Source organism: Rhea americana, unplaced genomic scaffold (assembly GCF_003343005.1).
Source record: "Rhea americana isolate MKP2758 unplaced genomic scaffold, rheAme1 scaffold_10, whole genome shotgun sequence".
NCBI lineage: Eukaryota > Metazoa > Chordata > Aves > Rheiformes > Rheidae > Rhea > Rhea americana.
In genome coordinates, this window is record NW_028185039.1 from 4,165,932 (window position 1) to 4,187,385 (window position 21,454).

Here is a 21,454-nt window from a genome sequence, read left to right on the forward strand (position 1 = left end):
TCCCTTTAACTTACTTTCACTAAACTGTGTATTTTAATAACCCAAAGATAACATGACTCGAGCAGTATACATTTGATAAAGGGCCCAAAGAGCTTCCCACGGAAGCCACCAAGGGAGGAAATGGCCACGGGGCAGGACTGCCCATGCCGTGCATGTCCTGCAGAATCGGGGACGCTGCCTAGGGCCTTCTGAAGACATCTGCAGGATTAGGCCCAGGGATATTTTGTACAGAGTCCCTTAAATTTATCTTTGTTCTGTTCACAGCTTTGCTCTGTTACTGCTCGTGTTTTGTTAAGTGTTTCAATTCCTCACCTCAAGTGCAAAAACACTTGTTTTAACACAGGCAAGAAAATATGAAAACTCAAGAACTATTATTATGGACAGTGCACCTTCTGATCCCAAAACTCTCAAAGCTATTACAAACCAATGTCTGAAATGTCAGGATTTAAAAGATATGAAAGACATGAAATGCATCCTCTCTTGTGTGATTTGAAATGTAGGAGTTACATCTTTAAATATCTTTGAAGAACTTTGTTAATACCTATTTGCTACATGAAGCTAAATTCATTACACATTAAGAATGGTATTTTCCAGTTGCTAGGCAGGTACGAATACAGGCAGCAAAACAAAAGTTAACAAGTGCACTCTAAGATACATAGCTCATTTTTTCTCCAGTGGTGCCAAAATTAAACAGCAGATGCTGAAATTAGAGTAATACTAAGCTTGAATTACTGTTGGATAAAAACCCACCAGTAAAATCACTCACCTTATACTACATACTACTATTTCACAAAGACAATGGAGAATAAAAGGTTATTAAATTTGCAAGAGAAAACACTAAACATCAGGCAATGGAAGTCCAACGTAAACATAAAAAGACCAGCTGAAATATCCTACTTGACATAAGATCATCAATCACTAAAAAAAACTTGTAAACTTCAAAAGCAAAAGGTAAGTCTGTTCTTAACTTTACTTACCAGCTGATATCCAAGCTAGGGTTTCCTGCTCTCTCACATCACTTAAATCCCAAGCAATGCGAGACATGCAGCTGCCAGTTCTGTATTGCTGCTACTGCTAGCTGTTTTAATGGAAGGTTATATCCTCAGTACTAGAAATTTTAGACAGGATTTTAAAAATAAGTGATGTAAAAATAAATAGCATTTAGTTAGTGCAGGAAAGGGGACATGGGAGGGAATTGTCCCAGGCTATTTAACCCTACATGGGACAATCAGGTCCCTACATCAGGAGCCTGAGAGGCAGCTTGACATGCAAAAACGTAAGAAACTCCTTCTGAGTTATTTAAGCTGGAAAACTTTTGGGAACAATTTGCTCAGCCTGGAAAATTTGTTATCAAATCCATCAGCATCAAATGCAGTTTTGGCAAGTTCTACTCTAACTTCTTTAGCTGGAAAATGTATGCAAAAGCAATGAGAATTTATGAGGCTTTGAGAGGAACATGAAGGAAATCCAACCGAAAGTGACATTTTTTGTGGATCCCTTTAAACAATACTTAAATGCTGTTTAAATAAACTCAAGGTTGTGCTGCAACTGAGAGCTTTTCTCAACACAAAGAGCAGTTGATACAGACAAGCGTGGCTATGATTACAAAAATGAACACAAAAGTTAATGCAAAAAGTCATCTCAAAAAAAGTTTATTAGCATGATTAAAAACATGTGAAAAATGACAGTAAGAGAGAAAGTAACTTAGTATGGAAGAATATCCATTTCAACAGTTTATATTCCACAAGGTCCGAACTGAATGGACAACTTTATTGCCAGATTTCTCTTGATTTAACAACAATTCACATTGTATCGATATCCTCATTATTAGGACTACTGCTTTGTTTGGATCTGATTCCTGTTGCAGGTAAGTATAAAAAATATCCTCCATTACTGTTGGATTGTAGAATGCATGGTTGGGTTAAGAGCTGGTAAAAAAAGAAATTCTCAACTGAAGAGTCTGTTTAAAAAAAAACAAACAAACTTTTTTCTAATCATACTACAAAGAAATACATTAGTATTTTGGCCTTTAAAACTCTTACATGATATTTATTTAGCATGGCAATCCCAAAATTCCTTCCCTTTAAGTAACCATAAATCATACACCTCTTTCAGAGGCTGCTTCTTGGGTTTGACTCTGGAGATTTACTTCATATATGCTTACACTGGCTTGAGGACGAAGACAGCATCATCAAGTACATAGTAGTCATTATACATATCACCTTCACATAGGTATGGCAGTCTGGTGAAAGCCTCTATGGCAAAACCAGCTTTACTGAAAACTTCTGGCAGGCTATTCACCTGTTCTTCCCAAGTGTGCCCTTTGATTTCCAAAACTTCTGAGGGCTTTTCCCACTTGCCACCTACTGAGAAAACAAAACAGTTGTGTTTAAACTATAAAGAAAGCTTTACTGAGTGTTGCATTTTCTTACAGAAAGCATACTATGCAGATTATATTCCATTCCACTCCAACTTTAAGTTTGACAGGTCATTGGCAGAGATGTTGTAAGACCAGTTCAAGGGTTTTTCTAAAGTTCAGAAGAGGTTCCTTCTCAAGGTTATCTTTTGTTATATTTTTCAGTAGCAGCTCCAAGATAGAAGTTACTTTTCAGCCTAATAGTGAAGCTGGTGTTTAGCGCACATGGACAGAGAGGCTATGTAATCAAGATCTTTGCCAACATTATGAAATTCTTTCTTTCTGCTCTCTGCGTTGCCAGTGACTGCTTCGGGTAATTATAACGAACAGAGCTAGCAAACTGAAAATTACGATTTGTTGCGATGCTTTCATCGGCAGACCATCTCATTAGTTTGAAGAGGGACAGCTACAGAATCTTTATTCCGTGAAGGGGCACTTACTAGCTGATACAGTAAAAATGGCTTAGGCTCCTTCAAAGCTGAATGCTTGTATTACATTGCAAAATATGTTGTTATTTGCATCCAATGAAATAATCTGAAGGAGTAGAGCTACAATTCGCAGAAGTTCAAATTTGAAAACAACCCTTTGCTCACTGACAATACCGTATCATCCACAAATAAGAGAAACGTTTTCTGGTTTGGTCTGTACCTTTAACAAGTTTGCAAAATGCAATAGTAAACACCCTCTTAAACAGGAAGTTCTAAATCTCGTGGTTCAGAGCATTCTGCAACTCCAAAGTTTTCTTAAGTTCCTCTTCCTTTGAGCAGAATCATTTCCAGATAGATATAAAAAATGGCATCGTTCAACAAATTCAAGCAAGTGATAATGCTGGCATTCAACTGGATTCTATACTCTCTTGGTAAGACTTTTTTTAAGCTTCCTGTATTATCCCTGCAAACTACAAGTTAGAGGAGATTTAAAACGTGATCGTTACAATTTGCCACATAGCTATAAAGTAAGAACAGTGGAAAGTTTTTCTTTAAAAAGTTCTGCTGCCTTCATACAATTTCCAAATCAAATGACTGCTAATGAATACTTTTTCTTCCAAAAGTCTGAAATGTTCCTGTAATCTATGATTTCGGGGTCAGATCCCATTGCACTCCCCCACACAGAACGCTCCAGCAGCAGAATGGTCTCAGCATAGCTGTGCTTGTTTGGGAAGAGGGTTTGGGAAGTCCAGCAGATATATCAAATAGTATCTACAAGAACTGGAGCCAAGAAGTTTGCTCTGCAAGGCCATCCGAAATCCTCGAGTAAGGGGGCAAGGGGAAGGGGATCAACTAGTCTGCAGGTATTCAGGCTACTGCCTCTCATCACAGAGGATGTGAGTACACTGACAACACGTACTCCTACAGGCATGGCATTGCAGTAGCAGCTATGGAATGGCTCCGATGCTGATCTAGCACAGATACAGAACTTCACTTTATTCTTGTAGGAGTCACAAACACTAGATCTGCTTGGATTTGGCCCACAAAACGTTCAGTGAGAAAAGCAATGAAGGGACAATGCTATTTGCCCACAGCAGAAAGGCTTACAAACTGTCTATTAGCAGCAGAGCAGGACAGGCTTCGATTTATTTTTCTGGTAATTTGTTAATTTCTATAAAGTATAAAAAAGATGCTGTAAACTGCTACCGTCATTTTCATTGCATAATTTTCATCCCATTGTTTCAGTAACTTAGCAGTTTATTTGACCAGAACTAAATATACTAAAAAAAACAGTATTACAATTATGGATTTCAATAAGGACTTCATAAAAATGTCTCCCAGAACAGTCATATTAAACTAGAAGCTTGCGAATTGCGTAACATTTCAGTTCCTTAATTAGGAAGGATTAACCTTTCTGCTTTCTCTAGACACATTTTTAAATGTCAGAACTAACAAGCAATATTGTTACCCTTAGAAACTCAAGACTCATTAAGTATGATGGAGTGGAAGCATGTCTAGGAATTATTATGAATGCCAATGTTGTGAAACTGCTAAGTTATACATGTCTCCGGGTGTGTCATAAACACCGCCTGCCATCAGGCTCTTTCATTTCACTTCCTGATCAGAAACAGCGAAGGAGAGGGAAGCTCTTTGTAATTAACATTCAAGTAAAAGCATCTTAGGATAGGTCAGCTGGAGACCAGAGGAACTTCTCTGCAGAGCATCAGGCCTAACGCAGCTGAGTCCTCTCAAAGTCCAGACATACAAAGGTTGAAAAGAGCAACCCCGTACTGCTCCTCATTCTAGGTAACAAAACAGGAAGAAGCGTGCATGTAAGGAAATTAGAATCCCATTTAATCACAGAATGAACTAAGGAAGCAAGCTATAAGAAAATCATTTCTCAGAGCAGCTGTGTGTAGAAGGGGAGTCACGGTGTGCTTAGAGTCCTTGGCCAGGGTGGCTCATGAAACAACTGCAAGTCCTTCTTACACGGTCTTTTGAACTACTAATCTTTATGGCACTTTCAATGTAAGATGTGACAAGGGTACACAGCAAGCTTTGCTTGTTCTGATGATAGATAGCAGTTTGACAAACCATAAAGTCTGAAGACTAAGAAAAAAACTACTAGGGACCAAAGGGTCTGAGGCAGGGAACTATACAAATTATTCTTTTGCTCTTCTCTAAGGTCAAAGGAGGCATCTACATTATTTTACATATATGAACCTTCTGGATTGTTGTTCTGAAGTAGAGAGCTAAGCACATTACCGCATATATAAACGGTTAAATGGATAAATAGGCAAGATGTAAGAACAACTTAAGAGGAAAGGCTGCTAGAAAAAACTTGAGAAATTCCAAGCTTGAAACAAGGTTGATTTCTGCCTTCTTCCTGCTTTTTCCAGCACGAACCCTATAGTAGCTTCTTAAAAAAAAAAAAAAAAAAAAAAAAAAAAATTGTGCCTTGCCTCTCCCTTGCATCAAAAATTGTTTATTCTCAACAGGTGATACTGGTACCTGCCAAGTCACTGTAACACAACCCAAGTTTAAGGAAGTTGATGACTCCACACACACTGTGACCTTAACATGTGCCTTCTCTGCTCTTGGATGTTCCCAGTCCCAGCCTCAAGTTCTATGGTTTCGCTTTTTTACTAACACACATGAAGATTTGTGTACCCCAGAATGCACAAATGTTCAGAAGTTCAAAGTACACGTATCATCAAATAATAATATTTCACTTCAGATCAGCAATCTGACTGTAAATGACAGTGCTGTTTATTTCTGTGGAATAGCATTTTCAGACTCAAGTTCACCCCGTTCTAAGCAAACAGGGGACGGAACCATGTTAGTGAAAACAGGTCAGTTGATTGTTCCTTCTTAATGAAGCATCATAAAGAAATACATTTGCTTTCCTAAATACAAAGAGTATTTATTTATATATTTATTTATACTTGCTCCTTCAAGAATGGCATTTAAAGATTGGAATACTAACAAAAGTGTTATGAATACCACGTTTTTATGAAAATATTAAAAAACTACAGATGGTTTCTACAAAAAAAGCATCTTAATCTGGTTTGCTAATTAGACCGTTCTATCATATAGCACAAGTAACTTCAGAATTTTTCTACAAGAAAAGTTTTATACTCTGTGTTATCTAATCACACTCCACATCCTCCGATATGAAGGCTATAAGGGCTGTCAGAAAGGAAGCATCAACAGAAAAGTGAGAAGTGGAGAAACTAGCATTTAGAGGAAATATGTCCAACAGAGTACAGGGGCTCAGAACAGCAGATTCGCTTCCCATCTTGAGCAAAAAGTTTCAGTTCTGTCCCTCTATCTCACTTGCCATCCAGTTACAAGAGCAGTAAGACTTCACTAACTACATTTCATTATTACATACCTATGAAAAAAATATAGCTGGACTATTATTTGCCCTACATTCATTCCTTCTGCTATCTAACTGCATTCCTAAACAAAAGCCTATAAGCTTTATTCAGATAGTCCTTCATTAGAGCAGAAAATGGGATTTTCATTCTCTGCCTACTCCTCAAGAAAGGTTTCCATAATCAAAAATAACAAGTTTCCATTGCCCTTGCTAATGTCCAGGGAAACAAGAAAGAAGTGATCTCACTAAGGATTTAGACCAAAAATATAGATGGGTATAAAGATTTTTAATTTCTTAATGGAAGGGGGCTGGAACGTAAAGTCTTAAGAAAATTACATGCATTGGAAGAACTCTGCATTATTCTAACACTTATTTTCAATAAAGGGGCAGAGAAGCACAGTACTGAAAAATTCACGTTCATGATCATCACCTCATCCTTACTGTTGCTATATAGCATTGTGGTATTCACAGTCCTTATACTTGACAAGGTAGGTTTAAACTGATTTTTCTGATTTCATTCTCTCTCCTCTCTTCTCTCTCAAGGAGTTTTAGTATTTTGGTAAGAGGAATAAGAAAGGAATAGATTTCATAGCTTTTACAATTAAGTTTTAAAGAGGTGGTGGTTTGAAGATCACACATACTATACATATTTGCAAAGTCTAGTGCATAGCACACCACTATTCTTAATATCAATCACATTTTCCTATTTAAATGAACTCTATAAAAGAAAATGTATTGTAAAATTGAAGTTATCTTGAGAGTGTTATTTAGCAGGCTGGAGACTGACACTACCGAGGCATACTTAAAAGCAAAACTAGAAGTTGCTATCTATAAGTCATCAGTCCTCTGTATTAGGTTCCATTAACAGTAAAATTTAAATTTAATGTAAAAATATTTGCAAGGTGCAGTGAACTTACTTTCCTTATATAATGAAATTCTATTCAACCAGAGACTTGGAAAAAGTTTTTCCTATAGAAAGCATGCATATTAGAAGGTACCTGGTTTAAAGTTAAATTAAATATTTAAGAGTTAGTTTTTTCTTGACAAAAATTTTATTGAGTTAAAAACAAACCCAAAATTGCAATTAGAAATCTTTAAGTAATGAGACTTAATAAAGAGACTCCACAGTCTAAGCTGTRTAACGTGGTAAATGGTTCTTTGCTGTAGCAATGATGGTTTAAAGATTTGGAAGAATAGCATGAGAGGGGTTTTTTTCGTGTTTGTATTGTTTTAATTGGACAAAGCAGTATGGTGAGAAAATGTAAATCAAACCTTTCTTCAGGGAGAAAAAAAAAGATCAGTTACACAACTGGTTTATTTTGACATTTGGATAGTGCTTCAGGGAGGTCCCACTGTATTTAAAGCAAAAATACTTGCACCATTTACTATCAGCAGATGAAAGACCACTTTATATGCTTGAAATAGAAAAATCAGAGACTAATGGTATCAGCTGATCTAATGAGAGATACAACTTTCATCTACACATCTTTCTGCCCTAACAGTGCGTGGCTTTTAACTATGCTACTACTTTAGCAGCTGGCATCTCATCTTACATTTTTTTTCCTCCCTTCTCCCTCCAGTTAAAACCAAAACTGCTAAAGAAAAACAGCAAAGAGGATCAGAGAACAGAGAACTGTGTATGTTATCACTTTGTTTCCTTTATCTTTAATTCGAACTTTTTTTTTGTTGAAATATACTTTTCTTGAAAAATGTAGGGGATGCTGATTTTGTGAATAACCAATGATTCAGTTAGAAGAGATATTTACAGCTGTTAAGGCCTTACTTCAGAATTATACAAAGCTATGTATTGATTTTATATTTAAAGTTTCCATTTCTCTTAACTAACTGGATAAAAAGTAAAATCAAATCAACTTATAGGCCATCTCTAATCTATGGGTTCCTGCAAGTTATATTTTTAATTAAATTTTGTTTCGACTTCTGTTGAAAATAAGAGGTTTTGCTAAAAAGTTGTTGTGTTTAAATGTTTCATTCAGACAAGTCCTACTATATTTAAAGCAAGTCTATTTGTAACTTCCACTGCAATGCTTCTTTAAATAAAAATAACCAGACAATGTATTAAAGGTGGCATATATAATGAAATGAACTATAAAGTAATTTAAAGGCCTTCTGACTGAAGCACTAGATATTCTTTAAGTGTTATTTACTAACAATTCCTGAGACACATACAAGCAAAAAAAATTGTAACTATGAAAGGCAGAAAGGTGCTTCCCCAACTTCAAATGAAGCACTGATATAAAGTATTTTAAATAATTTGCAGAAAATCAGTAGCGGACGAAAGATTTTTCAAGCAATTGCCCAAGAACTTCAGAAGCAGAGGTATGCTGAACACTGCCAACAGCCTGTAAGTAACGCGAGAAAGGAATGGCAGAATTCTGTGTGTGTCCACTGATCCTGAAATACAGTAGGAACTGACAGTTTTGAAGAGTATCCCATTTGTATCTCCTCTGGAACTAGATTTCTCTTTTTTAAAGTTGATAAAGGTCTAAAGAACTATTTGCACAATATTCAATGACATTATAAAGTGTTTTAAATCATAAAGAGCAGATCAAGATAGCTTACAGAGTTCTTCTCTGGGACAGATACATGCCTTCCCAGCAGAGAGGCGCACACAAGCATTTTCACACAACCCCAAGTGTGAAGCACAGATTATCACATTTGAATGCACTATCTATTTGCGTGCAGTCACAGAATGATGTTACTGCGCAACTGCATGCTATTCACACCATGGTCACTTCCTCTCCTCTCCTGCTTCCTAGCAGGTACTGCAGTTCTTCAAGCCCTCAGTCACTTCTGCAGAGCTCAACAACTGGGACCAGACTCCCCCTCATCCATCTAACATGTTGGAGACATCACATATTTGAATGATAGCTAAGATCAGACTCAGCCCTGAATCAAGAACAGCTTTCATTTTCGTGGACTTGCAATATTTTAAATTCCAGCAGGGCTAGAAGTGGGATCTATATGTTGCTTGGAAATAAAAATTCTTTCTTCCAGATGGACACTAAATTTCACATCACACAAGGCCTAAAATACTAGACCTCAAGCTTGGCCTCTTTCTTCAGGAAGAGAAGACAAAAAAAAAATACAAAGCAGGAACAGATTTGTGCCAAAGGAAGTTACAATGCTTTACATATATATGCGTATTTATATACACAAATATATATGATTATAAATAAATATATGTATACATACAGATCTATGTATATACACACAGATACAGACTGAATTTTCCATGCATTTGTAATTTGCCAAGAAGAGGTTTCTGTAAGTTGTTCTGGATCATCTGGTTAAAAGGCGTAACGCTATGACAGTTCATTCTCAGAAGTATATTAGTATTTTAGTTTCTCTCACTCCTGCTACACAATAGTTAGGTGACAACCATAACAAAACTGTTTCAAAAGCTCTACAACAGTCTTACAAGCACTTGCTCCCCCTTTCAACTTACATAGCATAAACTAAGCATTCAGAATCATTGGATAAATCCACACAATTTATTTCATTCCAAATTAGAGAAGACAATCTAGAAGCCACAAGTATTCATAAGAAAACGGTTTCAAAAATTTGCTTCATTTGACAAGCAGTACAAATTCTTTCCTATTCCGAGCACTGACCTCACCATTTCAGAGATGCAAAAAGGGGAAGGAAAAAAAAAAAAAAAAAAAGGCAACACAGTCAAATGCTTCTCCCCTATACATTTTTTGCTTTATTTATTCTTATACTGCTCCAAATGATTCCTCTGTAAGAACCTCTTTAAAGACTTCAAATCCCTGCTAACATGACCTGGTCCTTGGTTTGACTGTCAGGAACATAGTGAGAATAATGGTATGTTTTACTGTGCTCCCTAGAGATTTGGGGAAGCCAAAGGAAAAGAAAAAAGTTTAGAATCCTGCAGATGCCACATAGACAACTATGCAGTTGAACAACTAGGGAGGGAAGGAGTCTACTGAAACAGTTAAGGGAGGAAGTGTGCCCCAAAATGCAGGTTTTGCCCTTTTCCTTTTAATTAAAAAAGTTGACATCAGTAATTAAACACTTCTACTTTTTTCCACAGGATCATTTGGAAGATGACACTGTTTATCAGAACAAATGAGTATGTGCCATATTTCAGATTTGCTCAGTATTTCTGATGTAACTGAAGAGGCAAGCAAAGAAGATAAAGCAAAGTCTGTGAAGAAGGTTAAGACGAGAGGAAAAAAGCCTTATTGAATAGAGCTCTTCAAGAGYATTTTCTAAATGGATCAAAACCAAGTGCACTGAATGTTACATTATGTCATACATTACCTCTCTTTCCTTCTGTGTAAGAAGAAAAAAACACTGGAAAGGACTTCATCAGTCATAAGGAAAATGCTTCAGAAATGTTTTTTTCAGTTTAACTTTATGTGCCTTTTCTTTTTATGAGTTTATATGTATTTCTTTTACATGAACTGAGCATTTGTGGAAGATGTACAACAATTGACAGTAATACAAAATAAACTCATGTCCTAGGTGAAATTTTGTTCTCAATCATGTTCATGCGAGAGTTATTGACGTAACGGATACTCAGATCAACAGTTACTGAGGCTTACAGCAGCACAAACAGAGCAAAATATACGTATTCTGTAGACTGACAAGCAAAAAACCAGACACTATAAATGTGTGTACTACTACAGTAAAACATCTGGGATAGAAGTTTCATCTTAGCCTATTTAGAAAGTGGTGGTCAAAGTGACAAGGTTGCTCCTGCAATATAGAAGTTCACTTGCTAGACAAACAATCTCATTCCAGTTCCGCTATCCAAAGCCAGGAGTACCTAGAGCACGAAGGTTTGCTTTGTGGGCCTGTTCAAAATAGATATAAGCATGAACATATAGGTATACCGAAAAGTTACTTAATTGCAGTTAGCTAATTTACAAAAACAGCACTTTTTACAAGAGATCTGTTGATCTCTGACATTCTCACCAAAGAACAGCTACATCTTCTATCTTCATTTAAATAAAGCAAGATGTTGTTTAACATCTGAAATGATATTATTATGTCAGTGATGTGAGAACTGACAAACAAGGCAAAGCCAGAGGTCCATCTAGCACAGTATCATGTTTCTAGCTCAACTGACTACCAAATACTTCAGGAAGAAATGCATCTTCATCTTCTTTCCCTTGGTCAACCAATCACCCAGACATTAATGTGTTCATCAAGGAAAACATCATAACCCCAGGCTGCTTATGTTTATTTCTTCTAAAGTACAGTATCTAACATTTTTATTTTAGATAACATTATTAGATAGTATATGACTAGAATGGCTTAAGTTTATTATCTTAATATTAATATCATGTTTATATTAGGAAATTCAAAGCATTTTTATATCACACTACGGGATACTTATTAAAAATATAAGATTAGACTAGTCACATGAATAAAAATTATTTAAAATATTGTATTATTTATCTGTTTGTCAACTTCAGACATACACAGTAGGTGCATTAGTTGTTCTATATATTGAAAATAAAAAACTAAGCAGCCCCCGAAAGAATTTATAGTTAAGCTAGTTCAGCCTCTAGGTGTCACTGTAATTCCAGAAATAGTAAGTACAGAAATACATATTCCTTCTCCACCTTGCTTTGTTTTCTGAGAGAGAATTTTATGCCGTCCACATATAGAGTTTCCACAATTACCCTCCTAATACATTAAGTGTAATAATACAAATCTCTCAAGGTCTTTTAATCAAAACTTATTTTTAGTCTCTAGCTCCAGAAACTGATCCACATACTGATCAAATATCTTACCTGCCTCATCGCTTCTCCATTCCTCCTCCCTCCTCATGCACTAAAATTCAAAAGCTTTTCTAGGTGGGTCTGGGCTGTTTTTAATTGGATGATACAAGGCATTATCTGAGCTATGAAATATTCTCCTCTAAATATTCCAAGTATTCTTCTTCTTATATATGAAGTATACATACGCATCAGATACTTTTTAACGCATCACATTGCAGAACAACTGAATGAAAATATTTAAATTATAAAATTGCTTGCAAGTCAGGAAGACAGTCTGGCAGATCAGTGTCTGTTTCTTTAGACTACATGTGAATAGAGCTTAAGAGAAAAACCTTCTAGCGAAATTGCAGTATCTTCTGTGTGTGCTAACTTGCGTTGTCTAGAGAAGTTTATATGGGCCCACATCCATGATAGAAGTGAATAAACATACTGAATACTTTAAATTTTCAGTAAGTAGCTGCTACCTGGAACAACCTCAACTGACAAAGGCTCAAGTTATTCTGTCCTACTTTGCAGCCACAGAAAACCACAAAAAACACCACTGTGCTATTTGAGACTTAGAAAAAGCGAAGGAAATAAAGCTCTAAAACAAAATGATTGATCTGCTACAAGTCGCCAGCACAAACAGAAGTTTGATTTTGGTTTATAAGATGTCCTACAACAGGTATCTACTTTAATTAAACAGGAATGACATGAAGTTCAACAGTCAGAGAACAGGTTTCCATTTCCTTAGGATATATATTCCATGACCAGTAAACAGTAGGAGATTAATGATGAAGGACATAAATGGACTTAGAATGGTTTATTCCTTAATTTATCCACCTCCTGTTGAGCCAAGATCTACCACGTGGTTATGCAACAATATGCAGAAAAGTAGATTCTGGACACAATAGAAATTGCAGAACAATTTTTTCTCCTCACATAAAAAAGTTACTGTGATTCAAAAGAACACCAAATTGATATATTTTGATGAATTTACCATTTCCAGAATGCTAAGCTTATGAGTTCTGTATCTTTTGGACATATACAACTTTCCATTGACAAGTCTTAAGGCTCAGGGAGAGCCTTAACATTATCTCCCTATAAATTTTTAGGTGCAGTTCATCTAGAGCACTTGAAACAGTGCTCTATTCAGTATGACACACAGTTCATATGCTTTTTTTTGCTCAGTAGTCACCAGGGACAACTGGGGTTTCCTATACAACAGCAGCAGAGCACCCTAATCAGAGATTAGTTTTCCCATGTTACTTCAACACAGCTCGAATGTGACAACCTGCAGAACATGACACGCGACTTCAATATTTGAGCTTTTTAATTGTTTCCAACAAGATATGCTGGGGAATTAAGAAGGAAACAGTTATCTCATGTGGCCTATTTACTTATGATTTCTTACTTCTGAACACACACTCTACAAGTTTGGGGTTTTTTTTTGTGATCAAAAATATGAATTAATTGAACATTTAATTAAGGACACTACAATGTATAACCTTTCTTCATCTAAATATCTATTAACCTGTGTACTTACCATTTTCCACATACGGGTGAAATGGCAGAACTAATGCTAGAATGACTCTGCCTCTAGTTGGTTCCAGCACACTTCTAATATCCTTTAATACAGTCAGTGGTTGATCACAGCGATCGAGCAAATTCAAACAGCTGATAACATCATACTGAAATCCTGTGTTCTGCCATTCATTTATACCAAGCACTCTGAAGAGAGAGAAAGACAGAGAGAGAGAAACACAGCATATGTTAAACACAAGCTGAATTCAGAGAGAACGACTAAGGATGAAAATTCCCTATGGATGTGTTGATAGTGCAGGCAGGTCAGCCACACCAGGCAAGAATAGGCAACATGGTCTTTCCATTCTTTCAGAAAAGAAAATTAACCAACAGTGGGCTTGGCTATATATTCAGCCATATAAACCTTTCAGTTTGGATGCTCCTTATAATCATCAAGCAGTAAGGAAGGCAAAAAACCCCAAATCTTGAGTACTATAAAAACATGATATCCTAGAATAAAACTAAATACATTTTTCAAGGAACAGAGCTGAAATAACACAGTTAATGGCTTGCTGCATTTTTAATCACCTTGATTTAACCTGCATGCAAAACCAGTTGTTGTTAGACTTCCACTCAAGGACTGGTAAAGAAAGGAAACCCAGAGTTATTTTGGTCTTTGGCCTGAAGTTTAGGGAATAGCACCACAAATACTAAACATTACTCAACAAGATTGGATCTGTTGCTTGCAAAAACTGTCAGGTGCTGTGACCAGTGAAGGAACAGAGTTCTGAAAGTGCTGAAGTTTTTGTTACTAAATATTGTTGTTTAACAGCAGGAGCTAAGCGCAGTAAGAATAAAAGGTTCTTTACACCATAGTCTATATGCATTCCTTACCTAGAGATTAGGTGAACAGATTTCCCAGGCATTCCTATTACAAGGAACCAGTTTGTTTTCCCTACAGTGCCTGTCCCCTCCTCTTGCAATTTTGGATTGTTCATTTATCAGCATCTAGAATTTGTCTTGCTTAATCTCTTGATTAAAGTAATTAAGGCAAGCTATGAAGGAAGACTTCAAAACAGTTGTTGCCTATTTTGTCTTAACTGGTAATAGGGAACATCACGGTAACAGGGAACATCACTGTAACAAACACTGATAACAGATAACATGAGATGTGTTTATTTTCGTGTTTTTGTACAGGTCAGTCCTTTCCATAATCAAACAATATCAAAAGGCATCAACATAATGACCTGAAAACACTGAATACTTATAAAATATTACAAATAGATTATTTTGCTGTAATGTCAGATACAAAGGATGCAAGAACTATTCAGTACAATACCTGTATTTCTTTTTCTGAAGCTGCCATATCATAGTTTCAGACAATTCAGTGGCATAGATTTCTTCAAAGTGAGGACTCATGACTTTGGTGACCTCTCCATCCCCAGCCCCTAAATCGAGAAGTCTGTGGGATTTCCATTCTGGATTTATTTTAAGCAGTCTTTGAAATTGTTCTGGGGAAAACACAAACATTGAGCCCCTTCCCAGCAGCCTGAAACGTAAAGATGAGAAATGTCCATTTTTTTTTAAATAAACTTTAACAAAAGGACAATGAAATGATGAGCGTGCCTTGGCAGCAACCAGTCTCATAATAGACATGGTCTCCGCTTAGATAAATTTTAAATCCAGTTCAACTTGCCTTCAACTGGGGTCAGAGATCAAACACAGCTACACGCAGTTATACTGGATGGGGACCTCCCTTCAGGAGGAATTTGGTTAGGAAGGGAAGAATACACGGGGTGCAACTCAAGAAAATGATCACATTAAAAAAAGGGAGGCTGAGCCTATTTTTGCAATTGCAAACTTGAATGCTTCCCACCTACTTCAAAAAAAAAAAAAAAAAGAAAAAAAAACACAGAGGAAATAACAAAATGGCTGCAAAGACAGAAGTAAGCACAAAGAATGGAGACTGATGAGCAACTGGAAGGGAAGCCATGGAAGAGATTTAAAGAACTGATGGGGGTAACACTGCTGGAGCAGCAAAAGAGAAAGGATTTTGTAGTTATATGTTACAATGGCTTTTGCTGCTATCTGCAGATTCTGTATTCAACATGAAGAGCTATGGAATAGAAAATAGGCAACTTATTAAGGAACTGGGTAGAGGTGACAGTTGGATTCCTTACGGATCAAGACAAAAACATACCTGCCTGTAACTCTTTGAAGACTACATAATGACAGATTTCAGTTGTTATAGCAGAAATTTAAAAGATGAAAGACTTGGAACAAGCAGACAGAAAAAGAACTGGTCAGTGATAAATTGAAGGTAGATAAGTACTACCTCCTTTAAACTACTGTTGGAGAGAAGGTTAAATTTAAGAAAGGCAAAACAGAAATCTTTTAAAATCAAAACAAAAAGAAAGTAAACGTATCAGAATCAAAGAATGAAAAAGTGAAAAAGAGGAGGCCTGAGAAAGATTGACTGTCCAAAAAAAATCATTATACAAAGTCATACAGAAGAAGCTACAGCAGGATATTAAATATAGAAAAATAAATAAAGTACAGCCAATTTAAGTAGAGCTCTCTTGCAGCACACTTGTGTCAGTCCACACTGTGTAATTGGCTCATGGCTATTATTCCCAACAGCACTATGAGGTGTTACTCAAAGCACTGGAGAGCCTTTGAGGGGGAAAAAAAAGGCAGGGGGAAGGAAGAAGAGGAGACCAAAGAGACTTTTATATAAAGCTATAAGTAACTAAGAACACCACAGGGAAGCTCATAAAGACATCTAGTTAGAAAATAAGGAGAAAGATTATTTTCCTAGCCTTAGTAGCCAGCTACTGTCCTCCTATCAGACTGTGTGAGGGTGCAGAAAGAAAGGGAGGGCAGGAAAATCAAGTAAACGTAGAAGGGAAAAAAACGTATTCTTCATAGGGTCAAAAGTGATGAGAAGTTAAATATATGCCTGAATGGGGTGAAGAGATGGAAAAAAGTGTCTTTTGACTTTTTTTTGAAAGATACTAGAGTGTACAGCTCATCTCCTCTGCAGCCAATCACAGCAGAGACTGACGCAGTAAGATTAAGAGAATAATGTTACATGAACTTCTCTATTCCTATCTTCCTCATGTTTCACCAGTCAAACATGCCACATCAGAAGCTACCTGTTCAAGTATGACTTACGCACAAATTGAGATGGAATTGCTTCTTAAAGAGTAAGAGAAAGCGTAGAATTTTGTGCTACGTAAGTATTGCCAGATACAACACTCGGCAACTTCTGCACTATTTAGAAATCTGCCTGGCAGATCTACACATTAACAGAAAGAGCTTTAGATGCAACACAGAACTGACTGGATACAGCCTCCTCCAAGTAGAGCAAACGCAACATTAAATCTTAAAGATATGGCAGCAGGTAAAGTAAGAGGTGAAGGAAAAAAAAAAAAAAAAGAAAGAAACTGGGAAGAGTTCTACCCATCTAGCACAAATAGAATACTACGTTATTCCAGGGAACACCTGGAAAGGAGCTAATAAAATGGCCAGAAAATACAATTAGAGTCCTCTGATCATCTCTTGTTAACTGCTATTGCCCCCTCTGCCCCTCCCCCCTATAGTGGAGATAGTGTTCTTTAATTAAAGAGGGCTGGGGGGAAGGCACAATAAAGCATTTCAACTTTGTCGAACTGGCACAGGGAGACCTGTAAAAATCTAAGAAAAGCTGAAAAAAAAATCAAAGAGGGGGGCTGAACAACTAAAAAAAAATCTAAATCCAAAATGTATTTCATTTACCTAAAATTGACTTTTCACTTACCCATTGATAGATGTCCTAGACATAAAGAGGCTAAAAATTGAGGACACAAAAGAATGATAGAGCTGGATAAAGAGCCAGCCTGATTTCTCAATGCTGTTGTTTAAGAATATCTGTGTTCCTTGGTCAAGGTAGCTCTGGACAAAAATAGGCTGAAGGGCTTCAGACAGCTGTTCTGTGTTGCAGACGTACCACTAGAGAAAGAGAGAAAAGGAATGTTAGAAGTTCAGCAATATAAAAACTGAACCCACAGACAGCTATTATGAAGCTGTTCTATAAATATGAAAGTTCATTTTTTTCTGAAGACTTTTAAACAAATTTCAAGACCGATTTAAACTAGATTTGAGCTGTAATCAAACAAAGGCAGATTTCTAAGAAATAATACTTTTAATTTGTCTTAACCGTTACTCTGTACTTGGAAGAATTTTACAAGGTAGCTTTTCTAGAGAGCAAACACAGGTCCGCTACGCAACAGCACCACTGGTAAAATAGTGTGAAGCAAGTAACATGGTTTTCTGTCTTCCAGTTTGCCCTCAACTTTTCACTAGGCGTTCTCTGAAAAGAAACCACGAAGTGCATTTGCAGAACTTTTCCAAGAAAGGAGGTAAGGAATCCAATCAACACTTTAAGCAACTGCTCATCTGTCTTACAGCACTGATGGATGGCACTACCTCACATACTAGTACCAACACGCAGGTTCACAAGTCTTTTGAAACAATTATCTCTGTTTAGTAGAGATGATATGAAGAAGCTACACAAACAAGCAGGTTCCCATGTCATCCAAGAAGTTGCCAGCATCAGCTGGAAGGAAGCACTATTCTTTTATAATGGTAGACAACTTACAGAGGGCTAGTGGTTCCTTTTACGTTGTGCCACCTGATAACTGCTATTCCATACAAACTACAAACTAGCTCTGATACACAAGTTATTATTCAGCTACTTCTAAAGGAAAAGGGTGCTCCTTTTTCCTTTCAAATCTAGCTGGAAAAGTAATAAATCAAACTACAACCTAATGTTTTGTTATTTGTGCATAAGCCATAGCTAGACTCCTCCTTTAAAAATCTACTGTATTTACATCATTTTAAATTCAAGAAATTGTGCAAAACAAGACAAACCTATAGAAATGCTGAGATGTAAGAATGCCAGCACCAACTCTAAAAGCTCAAAAGTCTTCTCATTGCTAGTCTGCAATGCCAAACTTAGGTCCCTTACCCCCCACACTCAACAGGTAGATGTTACAACAATCATTTAATTGTAGTTTTAATTAAGAATGTCACTATTCTTTTCCAGTGTCTCCCACTCTTATGCAGAGTTACTGACAGCTCTCCTCGTAGAATCTCTAATGCCATTGTGTTTGTTTTCTAATATTCTGCTGCAGATTTGAATCTCCCTCTGAATAAAATTATTGCCTATAGCCAAACCCCTCTTCTCCTATCTTCCTCTTGAATCTTTCAAGAATATTCTCTAATCTGGCTGCATGCATTTACAGCACTGATAAACAGTTATAAGTATTTTAAAGAGAAGTGGAGGGTTTTGATACAATCTTACAAAACATGCATGTAGAAGGAGAACAAGAGGTCAGCTAGGATAACTGCCCAGTATTTAATAACAGTATACTAAAACTGTGTCTATAGCTATGCTACACAAAAAATGCTCACATCCTGGTCCATTCAGGTTTGTCATTACTCCCAACAGGGAGAGGGAGTCACTTAATGCATGTTTACACAGTGCTCAGCACAATGGGACTCCCAGTCACTACAGTAATTCGAGTAACAACAGTATAGAATTCCTATTGCAGTATCCTGCTGCTTCACAGTAACAGTGCCAGCAAGCAGAGGGGAGTAGACAGTTGCAACAAGATCATTGTGCCAGATTCATAAATATGGGCCCCATCAAAGAGACCCAAAGTAACATGGTATTTCAATACCCTTCAGCAAATGGAGCACTTATATGCCTCCACAGGTCTACTCTGAAAACCTGCATGACAGGTACTTCTCTGCAGAAACAGGCTCTCAGCAGTGCTTTCAACAGCATTTGCAGGTAGCACTTTGAAAACTAGACTTTGAGAAAGTCTGTATCACACAACACAGCATGGCACAAGGATCCCCACAACTACCCTTTTACCAGCTTGGGTCTTGTCTCGCTGTGGCGCAGTGCAGAGTGAATCAGCACAGAGCAGTGATTTCCCAAATGAATCCTCAGCGAGTTGTTAAAAAGCACTAAAGCAGCAGCCTGTAGGTTTTGTCCATCCATCTCTAAAAACCAGTTTCAAGAACCTGGCAGAAATTAACAGTCCCAGGGAGCTGAGGAGCAGGCTGGGATATGGGTCAGGTTCAGCAGCTATTTATGGGGCTGCTGCCTAGCTGCACCAGACAGGGTTGAGTGGCTCAGATCAACCTTGTGTTGCCATTTTCAATCCAGAAGAAGGCGTATGAAGTATCAAAAGTTTGGGAATCACAGGCTTTGATCCATAAGCAACTTGACTACATATGTGCTGTCCTCAAGCTTATTCATAAGCCCTGGTGTTATCCCTTTAACTGAATCCTATCATCTGTAGTCCCATTATCCAGGATCTAACTGGAAACCAACAGTCCTACAGCTTTTGTCTTCAAGATTTCCAAACATTGATATATATTGATATGACCATTGGCAGGATGATGATGGTGACAAATTTGAGAAGGGAAGCACACTTCCAGAAATCAGACATTGTCCATAGCTCTCCTCCTTCTTCTTCATAGTTAAGCTTGCCCTGCATAAGATTATCGGTTAAAACATTTATAACTGCCTATAATAATGCTAGTGAATATGAGAAATGACAGCAAACTGTAAGAAAAAAAAGCCCAGGATAAAAACAATCTAAATTTCAAATAACAAAAGTAGGGAAAGAAAGCTTCATTCTAGAACTATTTCCTCAAAGCAAAAATTCTTTTGTTTCTCTCCTTGTCCAATATGCAAGGAATCCTTTTCAAGCTGCTAGTCTCACAATATCAATCTGCATCTAGTATAGCAAAATAGTAGAAATACCACAGCACATCAAAAAATCTGAAGAGAAAATTGTGAAGATCTTTGTTATAATAAAAATTATTACTCACAACTCTTGCCTAGTAGTAAAGAGAAGAAGAAAATACCATTTCAGCTAACTTACGTAAAACTAAAGCAGTCAATAAACCTTCAGAGAATGAAAGTACCTGGCGCTCAGCATGCAACCTTTACTTATGAGAGTATCCCCAGCCTCAGTAACCACAGACATTTAAGAACTAAACAATTAATACTTGAAGTTTAAAACCAGAATCCCATACATTAGAGATGGAGACTATCCATTGCAGACCATCCACCTGCAAATTAAATAATCATCTCTGTGGCACATTTTCTTATTTCCTTGTCTTTCTAGTACAGTTCATGTTTTCTTTGTTCACAGGAAGAAAGTTCTTGCTGTAAAGCTAAATTCTGCTTCTATCATCTCCTTTATGTACCGAATAATCCAAAGAGCAGTAATACACCCCCAGGTGTTAGCACCCACCCTGAGCGCTAACAAAGCTAAAGCAGTCCCCTATCAGTTGGAAGAATCACAGCACGTACTTCTGTTCTTTCCTTTGTGCAGCATTCCTCAAGTATTTAAGCTACGTCGTCCTCACTAGCTAGGCAAAGTGTAACTTGCACGGAGTAAGTCAACCCCTTCCCTCGATACTGCAACAGTTTTTATCAGCCCCCCGGGCTCCTGCCGGACGCTCAGCAGTGCTCTAGCGCAACCAGCCCAGGGCTGACCCTGTCCCAAGCGCAGCCGTGTCACAGAACGCTGCACGGCGGGGCAGAGTCCCAAAGCCTCCGCGGAGCCTCCACGTGCCCGCGCCGCCCAGAACCTGCGCTCGCCTCACCTCGCCCCGCAAACTCATTTCCAGCTCGCCATCCGCTCCCGCGGGAGGCCTCTGCCCGCTCCGCAGCGCGCCGCTTGCTACCTCTCTGCCGCTGTCCCAGGTCATTTCCCTCCGGATACGCCGCTATGAGCCGCCCGCCCGCTTCCACGGCGCCAGCGCTTCCCCCGGGGGGCGGCTACTCACGCGGCTCCCGAGGGGAGAGACTGGCCGGGCACCGCGGCCGCCCCCCGACTCGAGGCGCTGCTCGGGCGGCCGCGGGCCGGGCCTGCCGCGCCCCGGCCCCGCG

At 37.8% G+C, this 21,454-nt stretch overlaps 2 protein-coding genes across 2 annotated transcripts; one reads left to right on the plus strand and one right to left on the minus strand.

The window, feature by feature from the left end:
- Positions 1-1,636: 1,636 nt before the first annotated feature.
- METTL9 (methyltransferase 9, His-X-His N1(pi)-histidine) lies at positions 1,637-21,322 on the minus strand. The gene is made up of 5 exons (XM_085301898.1): positions 21,169-21,322; positions 17,297-17,487; positions 14,837-15,046; positions 13,520-13,704; positions 1,637-2,366 (listed from the first exon to the last, which is right to left on the minus strand). The coding sequence occupies exons 1-5, from the start codon at positions 21,271-21,273 to the stop codon at positions 2,161-2,163; spliced, it is 897 nt and encodes a 298-aa protein (XP_085158024.1). The 5' UTR covers positions 21,274-21,322; the 3' UTR covers positions 1,637-2,160.
- On the plus strand, positions 3,140-10,722 carry IGSF6 (immunoglobulin superfamily member 6). Its single transcript, XM_085301909.1, has 6 exons — positions 3,140-3,275; positions 5,343-5,696; positions 6,608-6,711; positions 7,804-7,860; positions 8,502-8,585; positions 10,296-10,722. Exons 1-6 carry the CDS (start codon positions 3,209-3,211, stop codon positions 10,332-10,334), a joined length of 705 nt encoding a protein of 234 aa, XP_085158035.1. The 5' UTR covers positions 3,140-3,208; the 3' UTR covers positions 10,335-10,722.
- Positions 21,323-21,454: the final 132 nt, after the last annotated feature.

What these genes read in the sequence shown, in the direction of transcription:
- IGSF6 (XM_085301909.1), top strand. Translation starts at nt 3,209, where the DNA reads ATGGCATCGTTCAACAAATTCAAGCAAGTGATAATGCTGGCATTCAAC. An exon ending in CAGTCCTTATACTTGACAAG is followed by an intron (nt 6,712 to 7,803) that starts GTAGGTTTAAAC and finishes TTCTCCCTCCAG; the next exon opens with TTAAAACCAAAACTGCTAAA. An exon ending in CTGAACACTGCCAACAGCCT is followed by an intron (nt 8,586 to 10,295) that starts GTAAGTAACGCG and finishes TTTTTTCCACAG; the next exon opens with GATCATTTGGAAGATGACAC.
- METTL9 (XM_085301898.1), bottom strand. Translation starts at nt 21,273, where the DNA reads ATGACCTGGGACAGCGGCAGAGAGGTAGCAAGCGGCGCGCTGCGGAGC. An exon ending in AAATGAGTTTGCGGGGCGAG is followed by an intron (nt 17,488 to 21,168) that starts GTGAGGCGAGCG and finishes CTCTTTCTCTAG; the next exon opens with TGGTACGTCTGCAACACAGA. An exon ending in TCTAGGACATCTATCAATGG is followed by an intron (nt 15,047 to 17,296) that starts GTAAGTGAAAAG and finishes TTTACGTTTCAG; the next exon opens with GCTGCTGGGAAGGGGCTCAA.